General features: G+C 43.5%; 1 protein-coding gene across 11 annotated transcripts; it reads right to left on the bottom strand.

Moving 5' to 3' along the window:
- Window positions 1–1,027: 1,027 nt before the first annotated feature.
- On the bottom strand, window positions 1,028–17,609 carry LOC125698261 (phosphatidylinositol 3,4,5-trisphosphate 3-phosphatase TPTE2-like). Of its 11 annotated transcripts, none has more exons than XM_048956456.1 (19): window positions 17,460–17,609; window positions 16,720–16,785; window positions 14,455–14,532; window positions 12,936–12,983; window positions 12,118–12,279; window positions 11,729–11,848; window positions 9,909–10,008; window positions 9,056–9,119; window positions 8,561–8,625; window positions 7,985–8,045; window positions 7,684–7,765; window positions 7,514–7,602; window positions 6,246–6,307; window positions 5,282–5,362; window positions 4,405–4,510; window positions 3,708–3,805; window positions 3,289–3,384; window positions 2,747–2,817; window positions 1,028–1,274 (listed from the first exon to the last, which is right to left on the bottom strand). In XM_048956456.1, exons 1-19 carry the CDS (start codon window positions 17,576–17,578, stop codon window positions 1,172–1,174), a joined length of 1,671 nt encoding a protein of 556 aa, XP_048812413.1. In that variant the 5' UTR covers window positions 17,579–17,609; the 3' UTR covers window positions 1,028–1,171. The 11 variants fall into 11 exon arrangements, with proteins under 11 accessions (XP_048812413.1, XP_048812336.1, XP_048812325.1 ...); XM_048956379.1 differs by having other exon boundaries at window positions 17,464–17,552; XM_048956368.1 differs by having other exon boundaries at window positions 16,720–16,788; window positions 17,464–17,545.
- Between the last annotated feature and the right edge of the window lie 6,242 nt (window positions 17,610–23,851).

Raw genomic sequence — 23,851 nt, 5'->3', positions numbered from 1 at the left:
CAGCGCAGCACTTGTACTTATTTCGTTACTTGTTCCTGCTTTATAATAATGGAAGTGCATACTTCAGCTGGACAAAAACCCCTGACTTCTTGCTGTGAGAGCCTTCACGAGCAGGACAGAGATCCTTAAGTGCCCTGCAGCTGATTAGAAAGGACAGTTTAGGTGAATGCTATCTCACTGCCAGAGCTAAGCTAAAAGGAACTCAGTCATCAGACACTTCCAGCTGCAATAAAACAGCATTGGATTCCAGCTCCTAGTAAGCTCGGTCTGCACTGGAGGGCCCTGCCTGCTGCCTTACTCGGTCGCCCTCTAGCGAGGGAACTTTGGCCTCACGCCTTTATAAGGGGGAAATTTCGTTGCCATCAGACCAGTAGCAGAGCATTAACTCCACCGTCATCCCTTCACCTTCAGAAGCTCCAATAACATCTCACTACACACTTGCACGTGTTGTAACTAAGAGACCCAGGCCCACAGCATCCTGTTTATGGAAATGCTAAGCATTTGTAGAATGCACCTTCAAAATAAGTTCAGACCTCTGTACTTGAACCACAGTGCTCAGAGAAGCTGCTGCTGCCAACTAGATGGGAGCTTCAACACCACACTTACTAAACACCAGGCTATCATTCAGCAACAGCCAGACTCAGGTCTGTATACGTACCTCAGAGCATGCCACAACCCTCAGCTGAACATTTGGAAGGTCTGGGATCTCTGCTTACTTCATTATGGGTATTAGCTAAGGTAAGCACCCACCTGCCAGTGGCAGGTTATTATTCCCCCTCCCCTCAATATTACCTTAGTTCTGGTGACCTGATGCTGGGGGAAGTGTCTCAGTCTACTCCAACAGTGCCCTGCAGACTGCTGTTCTCCACCCAGCAATAAGTGAATGCTGTTGGTTAGTGCTCACAGCTTAGAGTAGGGATTACCTGCATGTAAACATATCTAGGCTCCAGCAGATCTATCAGCACATTCACATAAATCACAGTTACATGACATTAAATACTTCAGAGATGGATTGCTCTGCACAACAGAACTTCAGGTCAGTTTATTTGAGAAGCTGTATCTACATAGAAATACATTAAGTACAAAGTGAGACCGCTTCACTACACTGAAGCAGCAAGGCATCATCAGGACAGGAGATGAGTTAAAGTATTTTCCTTCTTTCAGCTTTCCCTTACAGCTCAGTAAAGTTCATCTCTACAGCAAACGTCTCACTGTAGACTTTCCATGTTTTTGACTTGTGAGGGTTATCCAGCTCGTTCCTGGGAAGGTACAGTCTGAAAGATAAAATCCAATAGTATTTCTTAGGGCCTGAGGAATGCTTTTCCATTAAGATTGTGGAGAAGTCTTGAAGCTTGGCTCAAGAGTATTAACTACAGGCCTAGATCTTAAATTCAGACAGACATTAGGTAATGGGGATGAAATAGGCATGGGGATTTGGACATGAAATAGCTCACAAATAGACAGCCAATCTGATGATTTGTGGTCTATTCCACCCAGGACACAACCATTACAGTAAAATTAGTGTTATGTCCAGCTCAGGGCCTTTCAAGGGAATAGACACCTGTTTAATAACTGACCTCAAGGCATGCACTTGATTCAGTATTCAGTCAAGCTCAGCCACCATGTTCTCCCCACCCCTTCTCCTTTAATGCTTACCAAATTCATTTCTAGCAATCACCAGATAGCACCTGCACTTCACCTTTTGTTATAACACTGCTGCAGAGCTACATGACCACAGGCACACATTCCTCCTGCTGCTAGATTGATGTAAATGACTCAGTTCAGGTACAAGGTGCATTGCTGCCTAGCAAATTAGGATTAGAGTTATAACTCATGGCTCCTCAGACTGACAGGAGAAATTCAGTAAGGTTTGTTCTTTTACAGTTGTGGAAAGAATTATACCTGACACTTTTAAGTTCATTGTTCTGCTGTCTAATCCTACCCATTTTAGTAGACAGGCCAGAAGGAGCTGAAGTCTCTTTACTTCTCTATCACTCCCCTAGCAAGACAGACAAGCCCAGCCTCTGCTGGCAGGAGCTCCCCCAGGAATTCTGGTCTCCACAACAAGCCCACAAAAGTTTTTAAACTTTTAACAAAAGCATGAGAACAAGTTAAGAGCTTTTTCAGGATCCAAAACATTGATATCTAACTTTTAACATTTGCCTCGCTTAGCTGCTAAATTCAAGTTCCAGCCTCAGTCAGTTGTGCTATTGACATTTGAATAGTTAACCACCTTGAACAAAAAGGTATTATTAACTATAGAATGCTGGGAAACAAACCAATGGATTAAGATAATTGACAGGACAAGGGGAATGGTTTTAAACTAAAGAGAGGAGAGATTCAGATTAGATATTATGAAGAAATTCTTTACTCAGAGGGTGGTAAAGCACTAGCACAGGCTACCCAGAGAAGCTGTGAGTGCCCCATCCCTGGAGGGTCTCAAGACTGGGTTTGATGGGGTTCTGGGCAGCCTGAGCTGCTGGGTGGCAACCCTGTCCACAGCAGGAGGTTAGAATGGCTTGGAAGGGACCTTAAAGCCCATCTAGTTCTATGATTCTATGTTTAATCCACTTAGCACAGTACAAGTGTGTGCCAAGTACCTGCTCACAAGTTAGAACTGGAAATCAGAAAGCCATACAGAAGCTAAAGACTGGCTTGGTTAGCACTCTATTTCAGCTCTCAGCACTGTGTTCAGTAACTGCCAGCTCTGTTCATACACCAGAAGTCAGCCACTGTGATCGCTTACCTGTTATTTTCAATAAAGGAAGTGTTGAACCAGAAGAAAAATGGGCAGTTATCATAGCCTTTTGGAAGATCCTGGAAGTAAATGCATCATTTAAGGAACAGTTTTTGCAGACATGAGTACCCATTTTGTCCTCAGTTTGACTTACAAAACTGGTGTGCTAGAATCAGTACATTTAACAAGACATATCACACCCAGATCACATTTTTCATTCAATTTGTTCCCAGCCACCCAAGCTTAACATAAGATCCATATCAGAAGCAGCAGGTGCTCAACTAAGATGCTTCAGTTGCTCTGTATGAACAGCCACCCCATCTGTACAAACTACTGCAGTAACACTTGCTATGTTCTCACTGCACTGTAGCAGCTCTTGTTTGGCTCATTAGGGTCCATTCCTACACAAAAGTAAGCAGGGGGGGAGAAAAATAAAAACAAAACAAAATCAGGCTTTGCCCCACAGAGCTAAGCCAGCCAAGACCCAGCTGGCATTTGCACTGCTGCCCTGCCTCAAATTGAAATGAGGATCTTAGTGCTGTTGTACTTACAGAGTTAGATTCAAATCTGACTTTCACATCACCACTTATAACAGGGCTGTCTTCCAAGCCAATGACTACAGAGTCACTTTCAGAATCAAAGAAGAGCTAGGTAACAGAGCAAAACATGACGTTTATGAAAACCCACCACAGAGACAGAAGGTCAACTGATGACAACAAAAGCTACAAATCATCACGTATAAATACAATAGCAGTGCTAGAATATTAGCCAACCATTTAAGCTTCCCAGGTCAGAGCGAGCCATTAAGTACATTCAAGTGTCTTCAAGGAAAGCTTTTTATACCTTACACTATTTTTCCTAAGGCTTAGCAAAGTTGCATCTTTTTGAAGTTCATACTGTCTATTTATTTAGATAGTTTTATGTCCAGTATGCAGCTTCTGTGACTCAGCTGACAGTTTCATACTCTCACCTTGCAGTTCCCTTGAGTGGCACACACACATTCCAACACAACTTGCTTTTTCATTATTATCTGCACCTTCATATCAGTTCCATTGCCTTTCCCAACTCCTAGAAAGAAAGAAGTTGCATTACACTGGAGCAAAACATCTGCTGAAAACTACGCAGAAATCAAAACCAAGTACAATCTTATTCAAAACTGCCTTGCTACAGACTTCAGAGAACTCAAACCCTGAAAGTAGCTTGAGCTGCAGAGTCTGAGCTTGATTTTGAAGCACCAGTGAATCCTACTAGTGGAGCAGGAACGTGTAGTTCTATCACTGAACAAGAACAGCAGTTCAGGCCCCCTAGAAAAAAAATAACACCAAACCTCTAGTACTAGTTACCAGTTCATACAGAAACTTCTGTATATCAAGCTGAGAAACTGCAGCTCCAGATGTTGAGTTGGATCCACTAATCCTACTTGATAATTGATTGCTTATCCAAAACAGCAGCTTGCACGTAAAGCACCGTTTGACCACATACCCAGGAAGTGACAAAACAAGGTAACTGCACTTCAGATTTTGTTTCCAAATCTGTGCCATTGAAATTCTCAAATCACAGTATGTCTGCATTCCTACCACAGGCTTAATAAGAGACAGAACAGAGATCAGCTGCCTGTGCTAAGAAACCATCACCAGATAGAAAGGCCCAAATTCAAAAGTTCTTACCATGTATAGAGTGGATTTTGAGGTTTTTTATTTTGAGTTGTCTCTCTGGTGGGAGTTTGAAGTTATACTTGTTTTTCAGGATCTCATAATACCCAACATACCTACTCTGTAATGCAAAAAACCCAGACACATTATGCAGTTTCTGTATCCCACACAGACTAATTCCAGGTAGAAGGATTAAGTTGGTCTGCACTGAGTTCTTCTCTCAAGTCCAAGGCTTAAAAGAAACTAAGCCATTTGCTTTTTCCTTCCACAATTGAAGCATGTTGTTGTTAAAGCTCTAAACAAGCTTTATATCTATCTCTAAACAGTATTTATACTTAGTGTTTTAAGAAGAAATCTCTAGAGATCAGCAAAAAGCATGGAACTTTGTGCTTAAACATTTTACCCCTTAAAAAGCTCTAGGAAGCTTTTACTTTGAAAAAGCACCAACTGGATGAGTAATTACCCTTCCATTCTATTTTATACCAGCAACTAGAGTACCTCTGCCAACAGCTTCATCTCACAGTACACAGCGAATCAGGATCTGTGGAGATGTTCTAAATCTAATCAGGAATGGTCCTGGGCAGCCTGCTCTGGCTCACCTTACTTAAACAGTGAGGCTGGATTAGATGGTCTCCTCGTCTTAGAAGGCTGGGAGCCCAGATACCATAATCACATTTAATACTGCACTCAGAAGCAGCATAAGAAATGGGCTGTAATAAGGGCATATAAGAAAGATGCAATGCAACCCTACTAGTTGATAGTCCAATCCCTAAAGAAAAGAGTACAGTAGTAGGAACCTACATCTCTGAAGCTGCTCCATCTCTGCCACCTTGTTTAAGTGCTCATAAGGCTAGGGTTAACTTGGCTCATTACAAAACCTGCTCAAACTTACCTGGGATGGAGTTTCAACTCCTTGAAATTTGGTACTTGTAGTTCTGTCAGTTCTTCTTTCCCCAAAGTAGTCCAAACTCTCCTATATAGGAAGATTTCAAGAGTGAAAAATACCTCACCACCATTTCCCCTCCCTGAGGATAACACAAAGCAGAGTTAAACTAACAAATTCCAAAGGAATACAGAAGATACACAAGTTTCTCTGTTACCTTCTAGCTAGAAGGTATTGTAGCTGACTTCCTAATGAGTAGCTTTAAGTCCACCATTCAGAAAGCAAGCTGGTAAAACTCTTTGAAAGAGGAAAGCAACATGCTTAAGCAGTTGTTGTAGAACCATACACATTTCTCAAGTTACCTGTGGCAGACAAAAGCTGAACACTGGTTTGTGGAGATCTACACTAAATTCAGAAAAGCAAGAGGCCAAACTGATACATGCTCCACACAAATCACCTACAGCAGACCTGAGCCTTCTGCAACCCAGGTTTCTGAGTCTACAGCAGAGATTTGGTACAGCAAAGCAGAAGAACATGGCTGCTCTGACTGCAGACTTGCTCATCTCCTTTTCCCCAGGATGTTCAGGAAGGCTTCTTGCTGTAACACTGGCAATCAAAATAAAACCACAAGCAGTTCTTGATGCCTTACACACCTTGGAAGGAGGGCAGGGAAGACAACTACACAAGGCTGCTTAAACAGAGACTGGCTTTAGTAGTGGATGCAAGGAAGCCACCTACAGTTTTGAAGAAGTTGCTTAAGATCCTAGTTTCTAAAGAAATGCTTTAGAGGCCACTCTCCCTGATCAGGAATAATCTCAAACAAAAAGTTCACACAGCTGTAAGACTTTCTTTTTTTTAAATACAGACTCACAATATTCTTAGTTTATAATATCAGTGCATTTCACTAAGTAAGCAGATTCTAACGAGGGTATTCTGACTACTGAAAGAAGCAGAAATAAAAGCTAGTTTTTACCTTTGCACTCTCAAATTGGTCACTGTGTATAAGCCAGGTACAGACCATTGTTCCAGTTCTACCTGTATTAGAAGTAAGAGAAACTGAGTTATATGAGCTCAAAGATTTGGGAGTTAGTTTTGTGGAAATTAATTCCTAACTTAAAATAGGGGTAACAGGAAATAAGTGGCACACAAGTAATCAAGAATCTGTATTTCTAAGAAGAAAAAAACACTGTGGTTTGTTACCTTGCTTACTGAAAGCAGTCCCTGTAATCTTTATGGTATTACTTAAGATATTTAATTGGGCAGTAACTGCATCCTCTGTTTAGCAGTGGAGAGAGTCAAGCACATCTTACCAAGTCCTTACACACAACAGCACCAGCCAGTGCCAGCTGAAGTCTCACAAGGTAACTTCTCCACTCCACCTTTCCCCCCTCAGCCCTACTAAAGCAGCACCAGGACTACTAGCACACAGTCTCCAGTACAATCTCGGTCTCAAATTCATGCCTGAAACCACATCATCCCTCCCTACCCTTGTTCTTCAAGCTGGTTTTGGCCTGCAGGTAGGTTCAGCTTTCAGTTTCATTAAGCCTTCTAAGCTAAGTTTTCAGCTGTGGAGAAAAAGCTTTTGTAGACATCTGGCTCAAGTGAACCAGAATTTGTAGTCACCTGATGCTACATCTAAAAAATGTGACAGAAGTTTTCAGGGCTTGTTCACACAGCCACTAATGCACTTCAACAACTCCTGCACTACTACAGATTACACACAGCACCCACAGGTCACCTTATGCAGGAGCTCACACAAAATCTTGTCCCCACAAATCTACCATGTACTCTTTCTCAATGCCTTGTGTGCCTTAAGGATCCAGCAATACTTTGGACAACCCCCCACAGAAATTCAGCAGCTCAAAGTATGTCGCAGTGCAAAATACTCAGTATGGATCACTGGCTGGCACAAAGCTAAAGCAGCAGCTTCACAATTGTAGCAGCAACATCAGTAGCTCCCTGTAGCTCAGTCCCTCCTACCAGGAGGGCCAGGACAGCAGGAACTTACAGAGGAATTCAGGTTAGTTCTTTCCATAAAATAGCAGCTGATTTCTTAAAACTACTTCAGAACACGTGTGCAACACTAAACAGCATTACACTGTTGCCAGTCACAGTGCCTGTAGAATCTGACAAATTAAACCATAGAATAGATGGGTTCAGAGTACCAGACCATCCTTAAGTCATGTTTAACAAAGAATGTGCAATTTGGGGCATACACAGGCTGTATACAAGAAGCCTTACCCTTGCCTCCTTTACAGTGAATTGCTATGATATTCTTCTCATCTTGACTCATCCATTCACTGACACTGGCAGTGAATTTCAGCATGTCCCTAGATGAGAAGAAAATTAGTGCAGACAAAGCAAAAGCAGGAAAAGTTACACTGGTGCAAGTACTCATTAACAAGACTCACTGTAATGCTGGAACATTGTGGTCATCAATAAAGATCCTTTCTACCCTGTAGTGGAAGTACTTAGGGTCATAGCCTTTTTCACCTACAAAGTAAGAGCTGGTGTTACACCAGGAACAGCAACAAAAGCTTGCAACAATGAAAGTAGCTTGTGATAAAGACTGCTGGTCTGAGCATAAAATAGTGTTGAAGTCCTTTTGATGCATTTTAAGTTCCTGAAGATCTGATAGCATCAACACCACACCTTGAAGTGATACTTTTCTTTTTAGCAGTCTTTCAATCGTCAGCAACAAAACACACTTACTGCAGAGATTGTAGACTTTATAGTGGTCTGCATGCTTGGTGTCCAAAAACCTTGCAACTTCCTGAAGTAACAAGAAACAAGTTCAAAGTAATTAGTGCTCTTGTCCTTGACCAAGAAGCCTTTTCATCAACCCAGTAGTTCAAATTCCTGTCTCAATTCTGAGACAGCATGACTGTGATTCAATTCCTTACTCTACATATTTATGTAAAGTTATCAGACAGCACAGCTCTACATGAACAATAAGCTTTTAAACATTGTCATGATTACATAGCTCATATTATTCACACTACCACTAGCCTGTGAGAGAATTTATTTGGTTCACTGAAAGATTCCTCAAGAGGTGAGACATCAGAACATCAGTCTGTCCACACTACAAGATGCATCTTATTAGGCTGAGACTAAAACACAGCAATGCAGCACAGGGGAGATCACTATTAAATCATTCTGACCAGCCAAGCTCAGGACTAGGATTTGATAGTGCAATCCACACACAAGTTAGTTCACATGCAAGTTCCAGTTCACCTAGAAGTGAAACAGCATTTAGAAATACTAAACCTGGTAATGAGAGATTCTTACCTCTATAGGATTCCTATAGAAAGACTGCTTCCCAGAAGATGGAAAAGACATTGCAATAACACGATCTGTGGAGAAAACAGCAATCAGAAGTAACAACATGGAGGCAGCCCCCCCTCCCTCCCCAAGTCCAAGAACAATTTGACTGAGATCATTACGAAATAATTGATTCCTACCCTATGAGTACACTATTTAAGAAAAGCACCTAATCATTTCCTAGAGTTTTTTCCCTCCACTCCCACAATTAGCACAGCTAGAGCAAGCTAATAGACCTTTCTGAAGGATTAGTTACCAGTAAGTGCCAGCCACCATGGACAAAAACCCTCCAGTGAGTTAGTCAGTAGTTACATGCTTCCCTAGGCCTCAGAACTGCTATCACTACCTATAGCACATACAAGCTCTCTCCCAGAAGGCTAACCCTTGAAAGCAGTAGTTACTTCAGTGTTAGTAGCCAATTTCATGCTGTGAAGTTTCATCTGTTACAGGATTTCTACCAACCAGTAACATAAGTGAGATCCAGATCAAAGCCATCTTTCATGTAACGCCTTTTGTTTTCAGAGACCTGTGAAAATGGAGCAGTCTCTCAAGAGAATGACACAGATCAACAAGTGTTGTCTATTACTAGGAAAAAAAATAAACCCTGACTCTGAAGCCAAGTCATGTTTCAGAACCTCATTTTATTTTTGCAGAGTTCACAGCATTACCTGAGAATGAGTTTGATTGTGTTATTTGAATGATCTCCTATTACCTATAATAATTTTTGCCTTGATGTACAGAAGTGAAAAACACTGTAGATTCTCCACAAGCTGCACATGAATGGGTCTTTGCTACTTCAGTGTTTGGGAACTGAACAAAAGGAGGAGAATGATTAGGGCAGAATATTTAGGTATTTACTGCTGTGTAAAGGGTTGAACTCAAAGCTTCAGATTTCACTTTAGTACCCTGATGAAAGTAAGAGGCATCTAAAACAGACAGGGCTTTAGTGCAGCTAACAGATGAGCTGCTTTAGCTTTCCACCAACCTCTCCTCAGCCAAGGAGGAACCTGCAGTCCATGCACCACACAAGCCAGCAATGACCAAGACACACCACAGTGTCACAACCACTGATATTCTGGCTCTGTAGGTCAAGGAGCTTCTTGCTCAACTAGAGGCAAGAATTGCTAGTTCTACTGCAGTCAAAGGCAGAACTGCAATACCCCATCAAGGACACAGAACAGGCATGTTGCTTCTGCTGTATTATCAGTTTCAGATCAATATGCTGCAGACAGATTTGTTGCTTGCTGTTTTTTTGACAGTTGCCTAGAGAAGGGAATAGTAACAGCTACCTAGATATACTACTAGGCCAGCTTACCATTCTTCTGGTTACCACTTCAAGTTGTTTCTTCTGTGAAGCCAGGCGAAATATTCTTATTAAGATGACAATTCTCAGAACTCGAAGGAGAGTAACCATTCTAGATGAAAGAGATGAATTGTAAAAAGAAGTGTTGAGCCTAAATGTAAAGCTCAAAATTATTTAAAAGCTGTTTCAGAGAATATTAAAAAAAAAAAAGCTTTGTTTCATGTAAAAAACCCAACGCCTGGAGTACCACAGTTTTATTGTTGATGGTGCTAGTGATGCACATTCTGAAGTAGTAACAGAACTAGAAAGTCCCAGAGTCTATTCTAGGAACTTTCTCAGTTATCTCCACCCAGCAAGAAACAAATTCCCTTAACACAGCCAATTACCCCTTGATACTGAAGTGTACAATTGAAGTGGAACCAGCCACCTGACAAACAAGCTGAAAAGAAGTTAAATAAGCTAGACATGCTTCAACAAGAAACATTTTCTTTAATCAGTCAACAATTTGACAAATTTGAGAAACTTTGAACTCCTACTGAACTTTGGATCAGGCAAGATGCTTATGTGAGTAACTACAGAAACAGGGGGAGTTGCTTCAGCACACCCTTAGGGATAAGGGCAAACAAGCACTCATTTCTTAAGGAGGTACACAAGCACACATTTTGAAGGAGTACATACATGTTTCAGGTCCTGTTATACCTAAGGTAAGAACTTCAGTAGATACCCACAGTTCTCCACCAACGGAGAGCTTGTGGAAGTCAACCACACACAGAGTTGTCCCAGAAGCTTCGTAAGTTTCAATTTCTCCCCAGCTCCTTCCTACTCCAAGATAACTCTGCTATTGTTTCAGAGGAATTCCCTTGAACTAGAAGCCAGACAAGGACATGAACTAACACTAGACTGAAGACACTAGAGCCCCCTCCTCTGCTTGAACCACAGCTTACATAAAGAGTTTGCCCTCTGCCCTTTTCAAAGGCAGCTAGTTAAGCAGTAGTTTGCAAGTAGATACCCAACTCAGACATCCTTTTATTGGTCAAGAGACACTTGCTCCAATCCACACTAGCTAGATCAGGTTCTAAATAGATACCCCTTGATGAAAGGATGTGATGTTGCCTCTCTGGACTGCCACTGAAATCTAACTTGTATGACAAGTTGTCACCCACAGAGAGCACTCGACAAATCTCCAAACAGCCTGAAGAGATTTTAAGACCGCTGTTCATATCTGAAGGAAGAGCCATGAGGAAAGAAAAGCAACAAAAGCTCAGGTAAGCTGCTGGGAATTAGTTTGATTGTGTGGCTGCAACTGGAGGATTAGGTGGGAAGACTCAAAATTGTCTCAAAATTTGATATTTGGCCACGTCTACGGCATCTGAGCAGGACTGAAGAGCTTTTAACAGAAGAAGTCTTACGGAGGGCCTCAGGAGTTGCATGGGTGAGATAGCAGGTCCCAGCTGAATACCCCAGCATGATTTTTTGTGTTGCACTAGGCAGTGCAAAAACTGAGCTTGTCCTACAAGCTCCATCAAGTCAGAATACAAGGTACTTGCACACCAACCCACAACAGCACAGAAACACCCCTCTGCCCCCCACCATTCGCTTCTAGTTACACCAGTAGGTGTTTAGATCGTATCTGCCTTTGAGACAGGGTCAAGCTACAACACAACTGTAAGCCTAAAGAACAAGACTACTTTCCTTTGAATTCTGTACTGTGAAATACTATCACAGCTATATCTGTCATCTAGCAGACACTCACCTAGCCTAGATATGCCAAGAACATTCTTTATTGCCCATCATGGAAAGCTCACACTTAACAGCTGTCATACCATTCTTACCTTGGCATCTGATCTGTGGCAGCAAGGTCAGAGAAGGAGTAGGTCATATTAATTAGCAGAGTGCCCACTACTATGAGTGCATCTAAAGTATTCAGTTTGGAGCGGAAATAGTTCTTGAAGCTGGAAAGAAAAAAAGAAAGCTTTTCTTCTTAGAAAGCTAAGCACAAAAGACCCACTATGAGAGCAGTCACAGCAAAACCAATGCCATTTCCAAGCACTTCAAAGCATTCTACAGATTAGCCTATGAAATAGTAACAGCCAGTGAGCACAGCCAAGAGAAGATGAGGCTCTTCTCTATGAGAAGTCAACCTGCCTACCGTTCCAAGCTTGAAGCATTGCTCTTACTGCTTGAGGTCTTGCCACACTGAATTCCTTTGCTTGTGTCTTACCCTTCAACAAACACTCTCATGAGAACATCAACGAGGAAGAAGAGTGCTATAGCCAGGGAAACACCTTCAAGAATCTCTCTAATGCCTCTTTTCTTCTCACTGATGGCCAGATCCACAATCACAACTCCGATGTCCACAATGATAAGCACAACCCCAAATACTCTGTGAGGGAAAAAAAATATACAAGTTAATTTTAGAAACAGCAAATAATTATTGGAATACACAAAATGGAGATTACAAATCTAGGTTTTTATTTTAAGCTTATACAGAGATTGAGTCCTGCTTGTGTTACAGCTGAAAGATTCAAATTGCATTTTTTAAGTGATCTACACAGAATATACCATCCACGTGGAACTGTATGTTTTTAGACTCAACAGTAGTTATTAATCAATAATCCCATATCTATCCATGTATGATGCCAACCTGAGTGCTTTAAGGCACAGAAGCATCAGTGCTGCTTTCCAGCTTACTCACTTTCCCTCCCACGTGTAAGGAAGAGCAGTCCCTCAGAAATAAGCATATTTAATGGTTCACCCTCTTGTAGCACCTAGATTGTATACAGCAGGCCAGCTGTCACAGGCTTTTATACAACATTAAGAACCCTTATTCAACAAATGACAGTAACACTTATAACTCCAGCTTCCCATTCTCTTTGGAGAACACAGACATCTGTGTAAGACATCCTTCTCAAAGAAACCTCCCCTTTGCTGGAGGGGATAGATTCAGTACTTCCCAGACAGAGGCTCAAGTCTCAGAGTTCCTACAATAAAAAGAACTACTTCTATCCTTCCCACATCATTACAAGCATAATCTTTTACCTGAATCCAAATGACATCACAAACGGGGAAATTTTTCTCCTAATGGTACTGCAAGAAAAGAGAATCAGCATCAAGACAATGACAATTTGCTACTGATTAAGCCAGAGCACCACTGTTACTGAAGTTCATTTTTTTATTTTCAGAACTGTGTCATTGATATAAGAATATTCAGCTGCATTCTTGAAGCAAATACATTAAGATAGTGTTTGGGGAAAAAAATAAAAAATAAAAAAAAATCTTTCATCACTCAAACAAGAGGTATTTTATCAGCTACATCCTTAAAAAAAAACAGTACTCTTCTGTCAGTACTGTTCACATATTTGCCCTGTTATGTATGGTTACTGTACTTCCCCATCACCACCCACACCATTGGAGACACTGTTAGAGGAAACGTTCAATTCAGTAATTTATATTGCACCTCAATCTCATCTAAACTACTCGTTTCCTTTAGGGCAGTTTGAGCACTACATTTCACTTGGTGACAGACCTTAAGTCCATTATCCAGTTTAAGACAAGGCTGAGTATCTTTGAAGTGAAGAGGAAGCATTTTGATGAGCACACTGAGTTAGTCCATACTCCTCATTATTAAGTTTAAAGTTCAAAATATGAACAAGTGAACAGCTACACCTTTGAGACAGAAAGATGCTGCATCCTTAACTTGGATGGGAAAACTGAGTACTGTAACTAAAGTAACAAGCTTTATTTCCAAGGCAACGTAGCATACAGAAGATTCTCCTTGCACTGATGAATGTCCAGGATGCAAGGAAAACAATGCAATTATTACATTATTTTGTGACTTTGTCTTTGTCCAGCTAACCCTATGATACAGGTATAGTATGTACAGGAAGACTTCAGCTTCCACAGCCCAAGGACAAGCACCTTTATTGGATGCACTATAAAGGTACTCTACTCTGGCCTGCCAACATCTTTGATCAGTTAAAAGCACAAGAGTTGCTTGCATATTTAGCTTAAGCCTTTATTAAATGCACTTCTAAGCACCTTGACCTTTATTCATACAATTTAGGACAATGGGAGAGGAACAGAGATAACAGGCTTAATCTTACTGTTCTTACTGATCACTAGCAGGTTCAGACAGTTCATTCTTGATGATGCTTACCATTTGCTCCAGATACTCATTCACCTGATTTTCTCACCAGCGTTTCCTCAGTGCTCTCCCAAGCCAATTCTTTCGGGAGAACACGTATGCAGTGCAGTATGAACTACCTATTTTCCACTCTGTGACAGATTTGTTGTTAATTGGTGAACTGAGCTTTCATCTCCATAGGTATTAAGAAGCTTCCTGAACTTGCATGCAGTTATACATTAGAGCAAATCTTGGTATCAAATGACGTACAGCTTCAAGGTATCAAGATAAGATCAGTGCACTGGTATCAAAATAATTAAGGCTTATCATTAACTTCAGCACACCACCTGCCTTCTCATTTTGGCTCAGGCATTCTCACTTCGGGGGGGGGGGGGGGGGGGTAAAAAAAAGGCACTTAGTCTCTCATTAGCTTACTTGGAACAGCTGTCCTGTTCATTATCCTCATCACGACCATCATCAATCTTTATCGTGGGCTCATTTGCTTTTGGAGAGCTGGCAAAGGAACAGCACCAAAAAAAATAATCACATACCAGTACAGACATCAACTTCATATATTGCTACCCTTCATTATTTCAGATAAAGTAGCATTAACTACTGTCAGCTGAGCAGCAAGGAGCAACCTGGGCAAGAGCACAGTAGTAGTACCAGGGGAAGAAAGACTTTCCATATGTTGGCACAACAGAAGCCTTTGGTTTGTATTGACCTAGTTCCACTTAACTATCCACCTACCAAAGTTCTCTTCTGGGGAAGGAAGGGAAGATATTTTATTAAGTAATAAGACAAAGGACTTTGAAGTAAAGCATCCAAAAGTCTGTCAAGAACTTGAGACAAGTCCAGACTCTGGAAATGCTGGAAACATGCATATGCAAAAGAGTGGGAAAAAAAAAAACCCAAAAGTTCAACCCTACTACAGTAAAGTACTTGTTCATAGAATGCTTGCTAGGAGAAGCCTTAGCACAGCAATGTTTTTGTGCTGAGCAGGATACCAGACCGGAAACTGGAAGACCAGGGCAGCAGCGGCTGCTGAAAACTTGTGCAGTTGCTGCTCACCAGAACTTCCTCAGAAGAGTCTCCTTAAATCAGGATTTTGTTTAGCCACCTAAATGCTTTGAATACCACAAGATGACTTCATAGAAAGTCAAATGTAATAGGCAAATCCAATGATTTGCATTTTTAACCTACTGTGCAGAAATAGTGTATTGCATAATAGCACAGCCACAGTGTTTGCTGCGGTTCTGTCTCTGGCATCACTGCTACTCACACAGAAACAACCATATACACAGTATTTTCCAGCTCCAGTATCTCCAGGCATTGGCAAGCTTGCACTGTTCCCAAAACTGAAGGGTCTGGAGGTATGTGACCATTCAGCTCTGTTTCCAAGCTGTTCTCACAGGACATTCATTTCAGAGTTATCTGCTTAGCGTGGGCTGAAACATTTATAAGGATGTGTTACTGCTACTATAGCACTCCAGCTGCAGATCACTTGCTTGTACTTGTATACAAGTGAAGGGAACTTAAAGCCAGCTTTTTATCCTCTACTCTGAGAGAAATAAGATAAGAACGAGCTACAACAGTGTGTTGGGCTAACATAAGAAGAAAATAGAAGCCAACTCCAAGGACACTATTTACACTGTGCTCTCACACAGTAATTCAGATCTGAATAATGCTCCCCTAGCAGACAGTTTTACTTTAAATCTAACTGTTGCCCAAACTAGAAAAAGCTTTCTGCTACAAGATCCTACATCTAGTCTTCAAACACAAGGAAGAAGACAAGAAAATGAAGGCATACTACAACCTATTTCCTGCCTATGTACTGTCTAAAGAGTACACAAGTTTTTCCTCACAGAATGGCCAGGGTTGGAAGGGACCTCAAGGATCATGAAGCTTCAACCTTCCTGCCACATGCAGGGCCACCAACCTCCACATTTAATACTAGACCAGGCTGTCCAGGACTCCATCCAACCTAGCCTTGAACACCTCCAGGGATGTGGCATCAACAACCTCTCTGGGCAGCCTATTCCAGCATCTCACCTCTCTCTGTAAAGAATTTCCCCCTAACATCCAACCTAAATCTCCCTCTCTCAACTTAAAACCATTCCCCCTTGTCCTGCTGTTATCTACCCTTTCAAAAAGTTGATTCCCCTCCCCTCTATAGGCTCCCTTTAGGTACTGAAATGCTGCAGTGGTCACCCCGCAGCCTTATTTTCTGCAGGCTGAACAAGCCCAGCTCCCTCAGCCTGTCTTCACAGGGGAATGACAACTTCAACTGCTCACAGTTAGAGCGAACATCAGACTGGAAGACTGTAAGGAGAGCAGAGCAATGCACTAACTACAGAACAACTTGACAGTGGCTCCCAAAAGCTAGAAGAAAGCAGACTTACTGCCCTCAACTTAGCACACCAGGGCAGGTTAGTTGTACCTCCTCATTACAGTTCTCAACCACTTGTAAGAAGCCCAGCACAAAAGCACATTCCTATCAGAGATATCACTCCTCAAGAAGCACTGTTCTCAGGGTAGAAGAAAAAAGAAAAAAAGAGAGACTGTGTATGAAGTGCTTGAAGTTTATACAACATATCTCCTCTTTGTTATGTTCAACTAAGTAAGGAATGCTAGGCAGAAGGCTGCATGCAGCACACTTCAGCTCTGAACTCGTGCACCACTGCAGTTCATTCCACTCACCTCGAAGCTTCAGTGAGCTCTGACCCCTGTTCATACCTCACAGTCGTCATTGTGGTTTTTCTTGCTCTGCTGGTGTTAAGAGAAGCACATGCAGTTAGATAGCAGTACAAGCAGCAAGGAGCATTCACATTTTTGCCTATAGTAGCTCTATGCACTATGAGAGGGCAGGCCTGTGCTCCCTTCTCAAGCCCCTTCCCTCACAGGAGAGGACCGAGGAGCCACCGCTCAGCACCACAACCCAGCACATCCAGCACGCACAAGAGACGACAGCTTTGTTATCGGCACCATCCTTTCCCCGCTTCCAGCCCGTCCCCTGTTCCGGCTGGCAAAGCCAGGAACCCGGGTAGCAGCGCAGCGTGACGCCCACACCTCACCCCCGGCTGCTGCACCCAGCTCGTCCGATCCCGGGCTCCGAAACCCCGCCCGGCACAGCCTCACCCGCAGGGCTGAGGAGAGAGGCGGCTCCAAGGCGGGCTGCGGGCCGGCCCCGCTCAGCCCCCGGCACTCCCCGCCCAGCAGAGCCCCGCGGGCCGAACCCCGGTCGTCGCCAGCTACGGCCCCGGCCACCTCCGGCGGTGCCGGCCCGGGAACTTCCCCGAGCACCCTCACCTCGGCACGGCCACCCGCCTCCGAGCTCAAAGTCGAGCCCGGACACCCGCCCCCGGCGCCCCGCGAACTCAGCGGAAAATTGCGTTAAACTTCCTGAGGACAGCCTGCCCACCTCCCGAGCGAAGCCCCGCTCACCCGCCGAGCCGAAGCGGAACCGCGAGGCAAGAAAGCGCTGCGGCCCGCAAATCGGGACGCGGTTAAAAGGGCCGCGGGGCCGCACCTGGGCCGGGCCGGGCCCGACCGCTGCCATGGCGACGGCCTCGCTCCGCCGCCCGCCTCTGCCCTCCGCTACGGCCGGGAGCACCTCCTGTACGAGAAAGGCTGCGAGCCCTAGGGCTGTTCAGCCTGGGGAACAGAAGGCTGAGCGGGTATGCTGTCCAGCTGGATGTGGCTCTGGGCAGCCCGCTCTGGTGGTTGGCAACCCTGACTGTGGCAGGGGGGCTGAAACTACATGATCATTAAGGTCCTTCTCAACCCAGGCCTTTCTGTGATTCTGTGATCTTGCCAATGCTTATGAGTATCTACTGGGTGGGAGTCAAGTGGATGAGATCTGGCTCTTTTCAGCAGTGCTCAGTGACAGAACAAGGGGCAATGGGCACAGGCTGGGACACAGGAATTTCCATATGAATGTGAAGAACTTTACTGTCAGACTGGCAGAGCACTGAACAGGCTGCCCAGAGAGGTTGTCTGTCACCTTCACAGAATCACAGAATGGCCCGGGTTGAAAGGGACCTCAAGGATCATGGATCTCCAACCCCCTGCCACATGCAGGGCCACCAACCTCCACATTTAATACTAGACCAGGCTGCCCAGGGCCCCATCCAACCTGGCCTTGAACACCTCCAGGGACGAGGCATCCACAACCTCCCTGGGCAGCCTGTGCCAGCACCTCACCAGTCTCCTAGTAAAGAACTTCCCCCTGACATCCAACCTAAATCTTCTCTCTCTCAACTTAAAACCATTTCCCCTTATCCTGCACTTATCAACCCTTTCAAAGAGTTGACTCCCCTTCTGTTCATAGGCTCCCTTTAGGTACTGAAAGGCAGCAATGAGGTCACCCTGCGGCCTTCTTTTCTGCAGGCTGAACAAGCCCAGCTCCCTCAGCCTGTCTTTGTAAGGGAGGTGCTCCAGCCCCCTGATCATCTTTGTGGCTTTCCTCTGCACCCGCTCCAACAGCTCCCTGTCTTTCTTGTACTGGGGACTTCAGACCTGGACACAGTACTCCAGATGGGGCCTCGCAAGAGCAGAGAGGGACAATCACCTCCCTGTGCCTGCTGGCCACCCCTCTTCTGATGGAGCCCAGGATACCATTTGCTTTCTGAGCTTCAAAGGAGATATTCAAGACCTGTCTGAACTTCTATCTCTGTGGCCTGCTGTAAGGAACCTGCTTTAGAAGGGTGTTGGATTCCATGATCTGCAGAGATCTCTTCCAACACCAACAATTCTGTTATTCTGTGACATTCAGCCCGTGCAGTTGGGCTGAATCAGTCCTCCCCTGAGAAGCCTGCGAAGCAGCACGTGGTACACGGCTGCTCCGTTACCATATATCAAGTAATCTACAAACTGCCCGTTAGCATGAGCACTCTGTGGCAGAAACCTGCTTCTCACTAACGCTGGGGCCAGCTCTGCCCTTTTCCAGCGTTTTGCAGCACGCTCAGCAGCAGAGGGAGCTCCAGGAGAGCGCTTGGGGCCTGCTTCCACAGCTGCAAGGTTGGGCAGGCAGGTGGGGCAGGGAGCAGCAGCCTTTGCCGAAGGAAATAACATTTTCAAGGCGAGCACTGAGTAAGGGACTGCTGGACAAGCTTTTCTTGAAGGCTTCAGTATTTTTGTTTTCAGTATTTTGCCTGAATTATGTCGCTCTCCTGTAACACTTATAGATAAAAAACAGAAAGAGCAACTCTTTGAAAGGGTAGATCACAGCAGAACAAGGGGAAATGGTCTTAAGTTGAGGAAGGGAAGATTTAGGTTGGATGTCAGGGGGAAATTCTTTACAGAGAGAGTGGTGAGGTGCTGGAACAGCTGCCCAGAGAGGTTGTGGATGCCCCGTCCCTGGAGGTGTTCAAGGCCAGGTTGGATGGGGCCCTGGGCAGCCTGGTCTGGTATCAAATGTGGAGGTTGGTGGCCCTGCCTGTGGCAAGGAGACTGGGGATTCGTGATCCTTGAGATCCCTTCCAACCTGGACCATTCTGTGATTCTGTGAGAAATGAGGCAGTGGCACAGACTGCCCAGGGAGGTGGTAGAGTCACCGTCCCTGGAAATGCTCAAGAACTGTGCTGATGTGGCACTGAGGGACACAAATCAGTGAGCATGGTGGGATGGGCTGATGGTTGGAATAGATGATTTTGGTGATATTTTCCAACCTTAATGAAAATAAGTCTATGAAAGTGGAACATTTCTGGACATCAGAATAAGTAGTTTCCCCTTCAGGTCTATTAATATATGAAAAAGTAGTTATTACAGACAGTGCTAGTCAGCGATGAGCTAAATACATTTTGGCTATTCAAATAATTAGAGAAACAGCTAAACATGGATCAAAGCTAAGCTGGATGATGAGAAGAAGCATTAGATTAACTTCTTAATACGGCAGGTCATTTGGTACAGGTTTGATCCTGCGGACCCTGTGGGATTCTGTACATTCCTTTCAGCAGGATCTTGTGGCTGTGGGACACCTTTGTGGGGAGGACTGTATCACAGAAGAGTGTGCAGATGTGGGAATTTGGTATCCTCTCTCCTGGGCCTTGTAAGCACCAAACTGTGAAGGCTGTTGAAGTGGATTTTACACTAACAACCTACAACGATCAATCCAAGCAGGGGCTGGAGGCTGGCAGGCTTCCAGTTTGGCACTCAGGCTGAATGCGAAGGCCAAAAATACAACAACTTCCTAGAGGATGCAGATGCACTTAGAATAAAAATCAATCAAACAAACAAACAGTTTTTCTCATTTATTGCCAGTGATTGTACCATAACTTGCTTTCAGTACAGCTAATCCAAAGGCTCTAGCAGGTTTGCCAGCTCTGATGTATCTTCATGAGTTTCCTGATGGTCAATTTGTTTTCTTAAAACCATGACTTCTGAAGTGAGAGGGCTAAAGTAAAAACACCACATTTAGATTCTAATAAAATTGATTTTCAAGCTCTCAGCTGGTGGAGAAAGATGTATAAATATGACCCAAGGTTCATGAAACAGAAAATAAAAAAGAAGCATTTATAGTATTCTGTTTTTTAAATTCAAGTCTTGTAAATCAGTTTTGTTGTATTACGTTGTTTAATTCGTGATACTGACATTTAAAAACCCCTCAGAATCCAGTTCTGATCCCTGGATGATTACTCATAGGTGTAAAACAGCAGAATTGACAATAAAATACAAAAAAAGATTGAAATGTTCAGTAAATAATCCAGTTATACTGGGTAGGAGCAAGATGAAGTGTGTGTATCTCAGAGAGGTGATGACATATTTTAAATTCCAAAAATAACAGAGAAGCATGATAAACAGAATCTCTGAACTTGACAGACGTCAAGATAAGTAGGTACAGATCATTTATATCTGATACCTGTAAGAGAGAGAGCCAAGCAAAATAACGAGCTTTTTATTCTGTTTTGGGATAACAGAAGTACGGAGATAAGGAGAGGGGAAGGGGGATCAACTCTGTGCCAGTATCCAAAGCAGAGAGATGGAATGGCCTAATGGTGCTAGCTCCGTTGGTTTGGCTCTCAGAAAATCAGAGAAGAGTAGACAGAGGCTTCAATTGATAGAATATTGAAGAAGCTCAGTGATAGTAATAATAATTAATGCCAGTCAACGTGGGATTATGAAAAATAATTCCTGTCAAATTAATTGGTATTTCAAAAACAAGATTGCAACTTTTACTGATAAAACACAGGTATTTTGTTGCTTCTGTGAACAACTGTCTGGCTAGAATATTGTATTTGTTTACAGAGCTTGAAGGGCATGAAATCAATGTGGTTCACACGACTTTAATGAAAACCTTGCACACTAATCTTAAAATAAATGTAAAAGGAGAACGATCCTTAAGCAGTTCATTCCCAAAGAGATTCTGCAGGGACTGGGTGTTGTCTACTGTTTAACACTGTGTTGGGCTGTTTTGTTTTGAACCGTGCCCCCAAATAAAACCTCCACTGATAAAGTTTTCAGCTGACACAGAGCTTGGAGAAGCGGTCAGTTACAAGAACTGCTGCCAAGCACTGATTAATTGTAACATTTGGTAAGAGAAGATGAATGAAGAGCTTGCATTCCATACATCCACTGTCAGTCTCGCAACAAAGGACCTCAGGGTGGTGCAGCCTGCAGACCTGAAGGAACAATGCAACATCTTTCAGAAAACAAAAGTCCTGGTCATCTTGTAGTCTCACTGTCACTGAGAGACATTAGCCACCTGAATGGGGAATGTGTGAATCTGTCATAAAGCTCATGAGCATTTCTAGATTAACCTCTCATGTGTTGCAAATCGCAGCCATCCTGACTTCAGTGATCAAGACCAAGGCAGATCAGACTTAGAGCACCAGTGATCGTGCTGTGAAAACAAGTAACTGAAAAGATCTGGCTTAGCAGTAGGGAGTAATCAGCTGCAGGTTGTCTTTCCATATGTGGCAAAATGCATAACAAGATTCTTAGATCCACAAACAGGAAAGATGTGAGGCTGAGGGCATTGCTGGAGCTACTTGGCTCCTGTGTTCTCTCAGTTCTCTAGTCCTGATAGCCATAACTCTAAAAAGAAAAAGAACCATGATGAGAACAAACGACCAAAGTGTAGCTCATCACATCTGAGTCTAAGAGCTCAAAGCTGTGCAACTTATCCAAGGTAAGGGATGACTTAGCACTGTTGGTCAGGCTAGTTCCAGAAAAACATCTAGGGAACCAAAAGGGGATGAAGGCAGATGTAAAAAGATCCACCTGCTTAATCCTGCAGGATATGAAGCTTTTTTGGGCACTTTGCTGTTGGACTGCAGAGGTCCTCAGAACTTGCTGTTCTGCTTCTGGCATGCCTTGGGCTGTTCTGGCCTTCTGTGTCTGCTCCTAATGGGGCAGATCAGAGCAGGTTCCCAAATGTAGGCAGAGAAGTACTGCGTTACCCGCTCAGTAAAGCCCCTGAGTCCACCATAGACCAGCCAAAGCTCTTTGAAGCTTTCTGTACGAGTTCTGCATTAAGCAACTCTGAATCAGCCCAGGAGTAGAACTTGCTCTTGCTTTTCCCAATTGGAGGCAGGCACAGAACTCATAGTTGCTTGGCTTTAAGCAGAGAAAAACAAATTTGACACAAGAAGGCTCACAGAGTAAGGCATCATGAGAATAAAAGGCTGGAGGATGGGCCTCGGCAGATTCTGACTCAGGGCAAATAACAATAATAATAGTAATAATAATAATAATAACAATAAACAATGAGAGTAATTAAGCACTGAAAGATCATGCAGAGGTCTGTGGTTTGTTGTTCAACACGGAATATTTAACAACAAAATATCTTTTTCTCAAAGAGATGCTTCCGTTCCAATGGGAATGAGTTAGGTCAGGGGAGTTCTCTGACCCGAGGTAGGTAGGAGATCACACAGATTATCCACATGTTCCCTCTGGCCTTGTGACTAATTCGCTTTTGTACAGCTATTCCTGATGTAAATGAGATGGGCTCAGACCTGTGCTTGCCCTCAGGGGCTTAGGAACTAATTATGTTTGTTGTATCAACCCATTAGATACTCATAGGCTGCATATAGGCTTCTTAGACTGAATTATGTCTTTGCTCTTTGAACGTTATCAAAACATTCAGATCTGGCATGTTTCAAGGCCTGCCACCATTATTCCTTTGTGCACAGATTTCTGTGGTTATCCCTTGCTAACAAACCACAAACTTTTCATACGTATGTCCCGGTTTCGGTTATTTCATAGATTGAAACTGCAGTGGCTGACGTCATCAGGATGTTTTAAATTTATCATACTGAAGTCCTTTATTGTTAGATTTAAAAAACAAAACAAAACTGCTTCAAACCTCATAAATTAACTTTGTTAAAAAACAAAACCAAAAACCCTAGCAGCCCACATTCCTCCAGAAAATGCATAGCAGCTGGCTCACTGAGAGCCTGCAGGCTGCTGCTGCCTCCACACCTGCAGGGCCTGCAAAGAACACTGGTTTGTTGTCTCTTCCAGTGAGCAAGATATTCATGGAAGGTGGGAAGTGGTGGAGAGGCACAGAAATAATGGCAAATGCATAGAGCACCTGGGTTCAGTGCAAATGAGCTGTTTTGCTTGGAGCTGGCTCTGGACTGCTCTGAATTTTCCTAGGGAGCGGGTAGGTAGCCAGACTCTTGCTGTGAAAACCTCAAGTCTGTAACTCCTTTGAAGCCTTGGAGCAGCTGGCTCATTTCTTCCTTACTGCTTTAAGAACAAACAAACAGCCAGGAACTTGTTTGGGAGAAAAACTTGTCCTGAGAGTCTGGGGATGCCACCTCTGTCTTCCAGCAGCAATGATGTTCTATTAATGCCTAGGGGGAGGTGAGTGTCCTTTGGGTATCATCTT

This window comes from Lagopus muta, chromosome 1 (genome assembly GCF_023343835.1).
Source record: "Lagopus muta isolate bLagMut1 chromosome 1, bLagMut1 primary, whole genome shotgun sequence".
Classification (NCBI taxonomy): domain Eukaryota; kingdom Metazoa; phylum Chordata; class Aves; order Galliformes; family Phasianidae; genus Lagopus; species Lagopus muta.
This window is presented reverse-complemented; position numbering and strand designations above follow the sequence as displayed.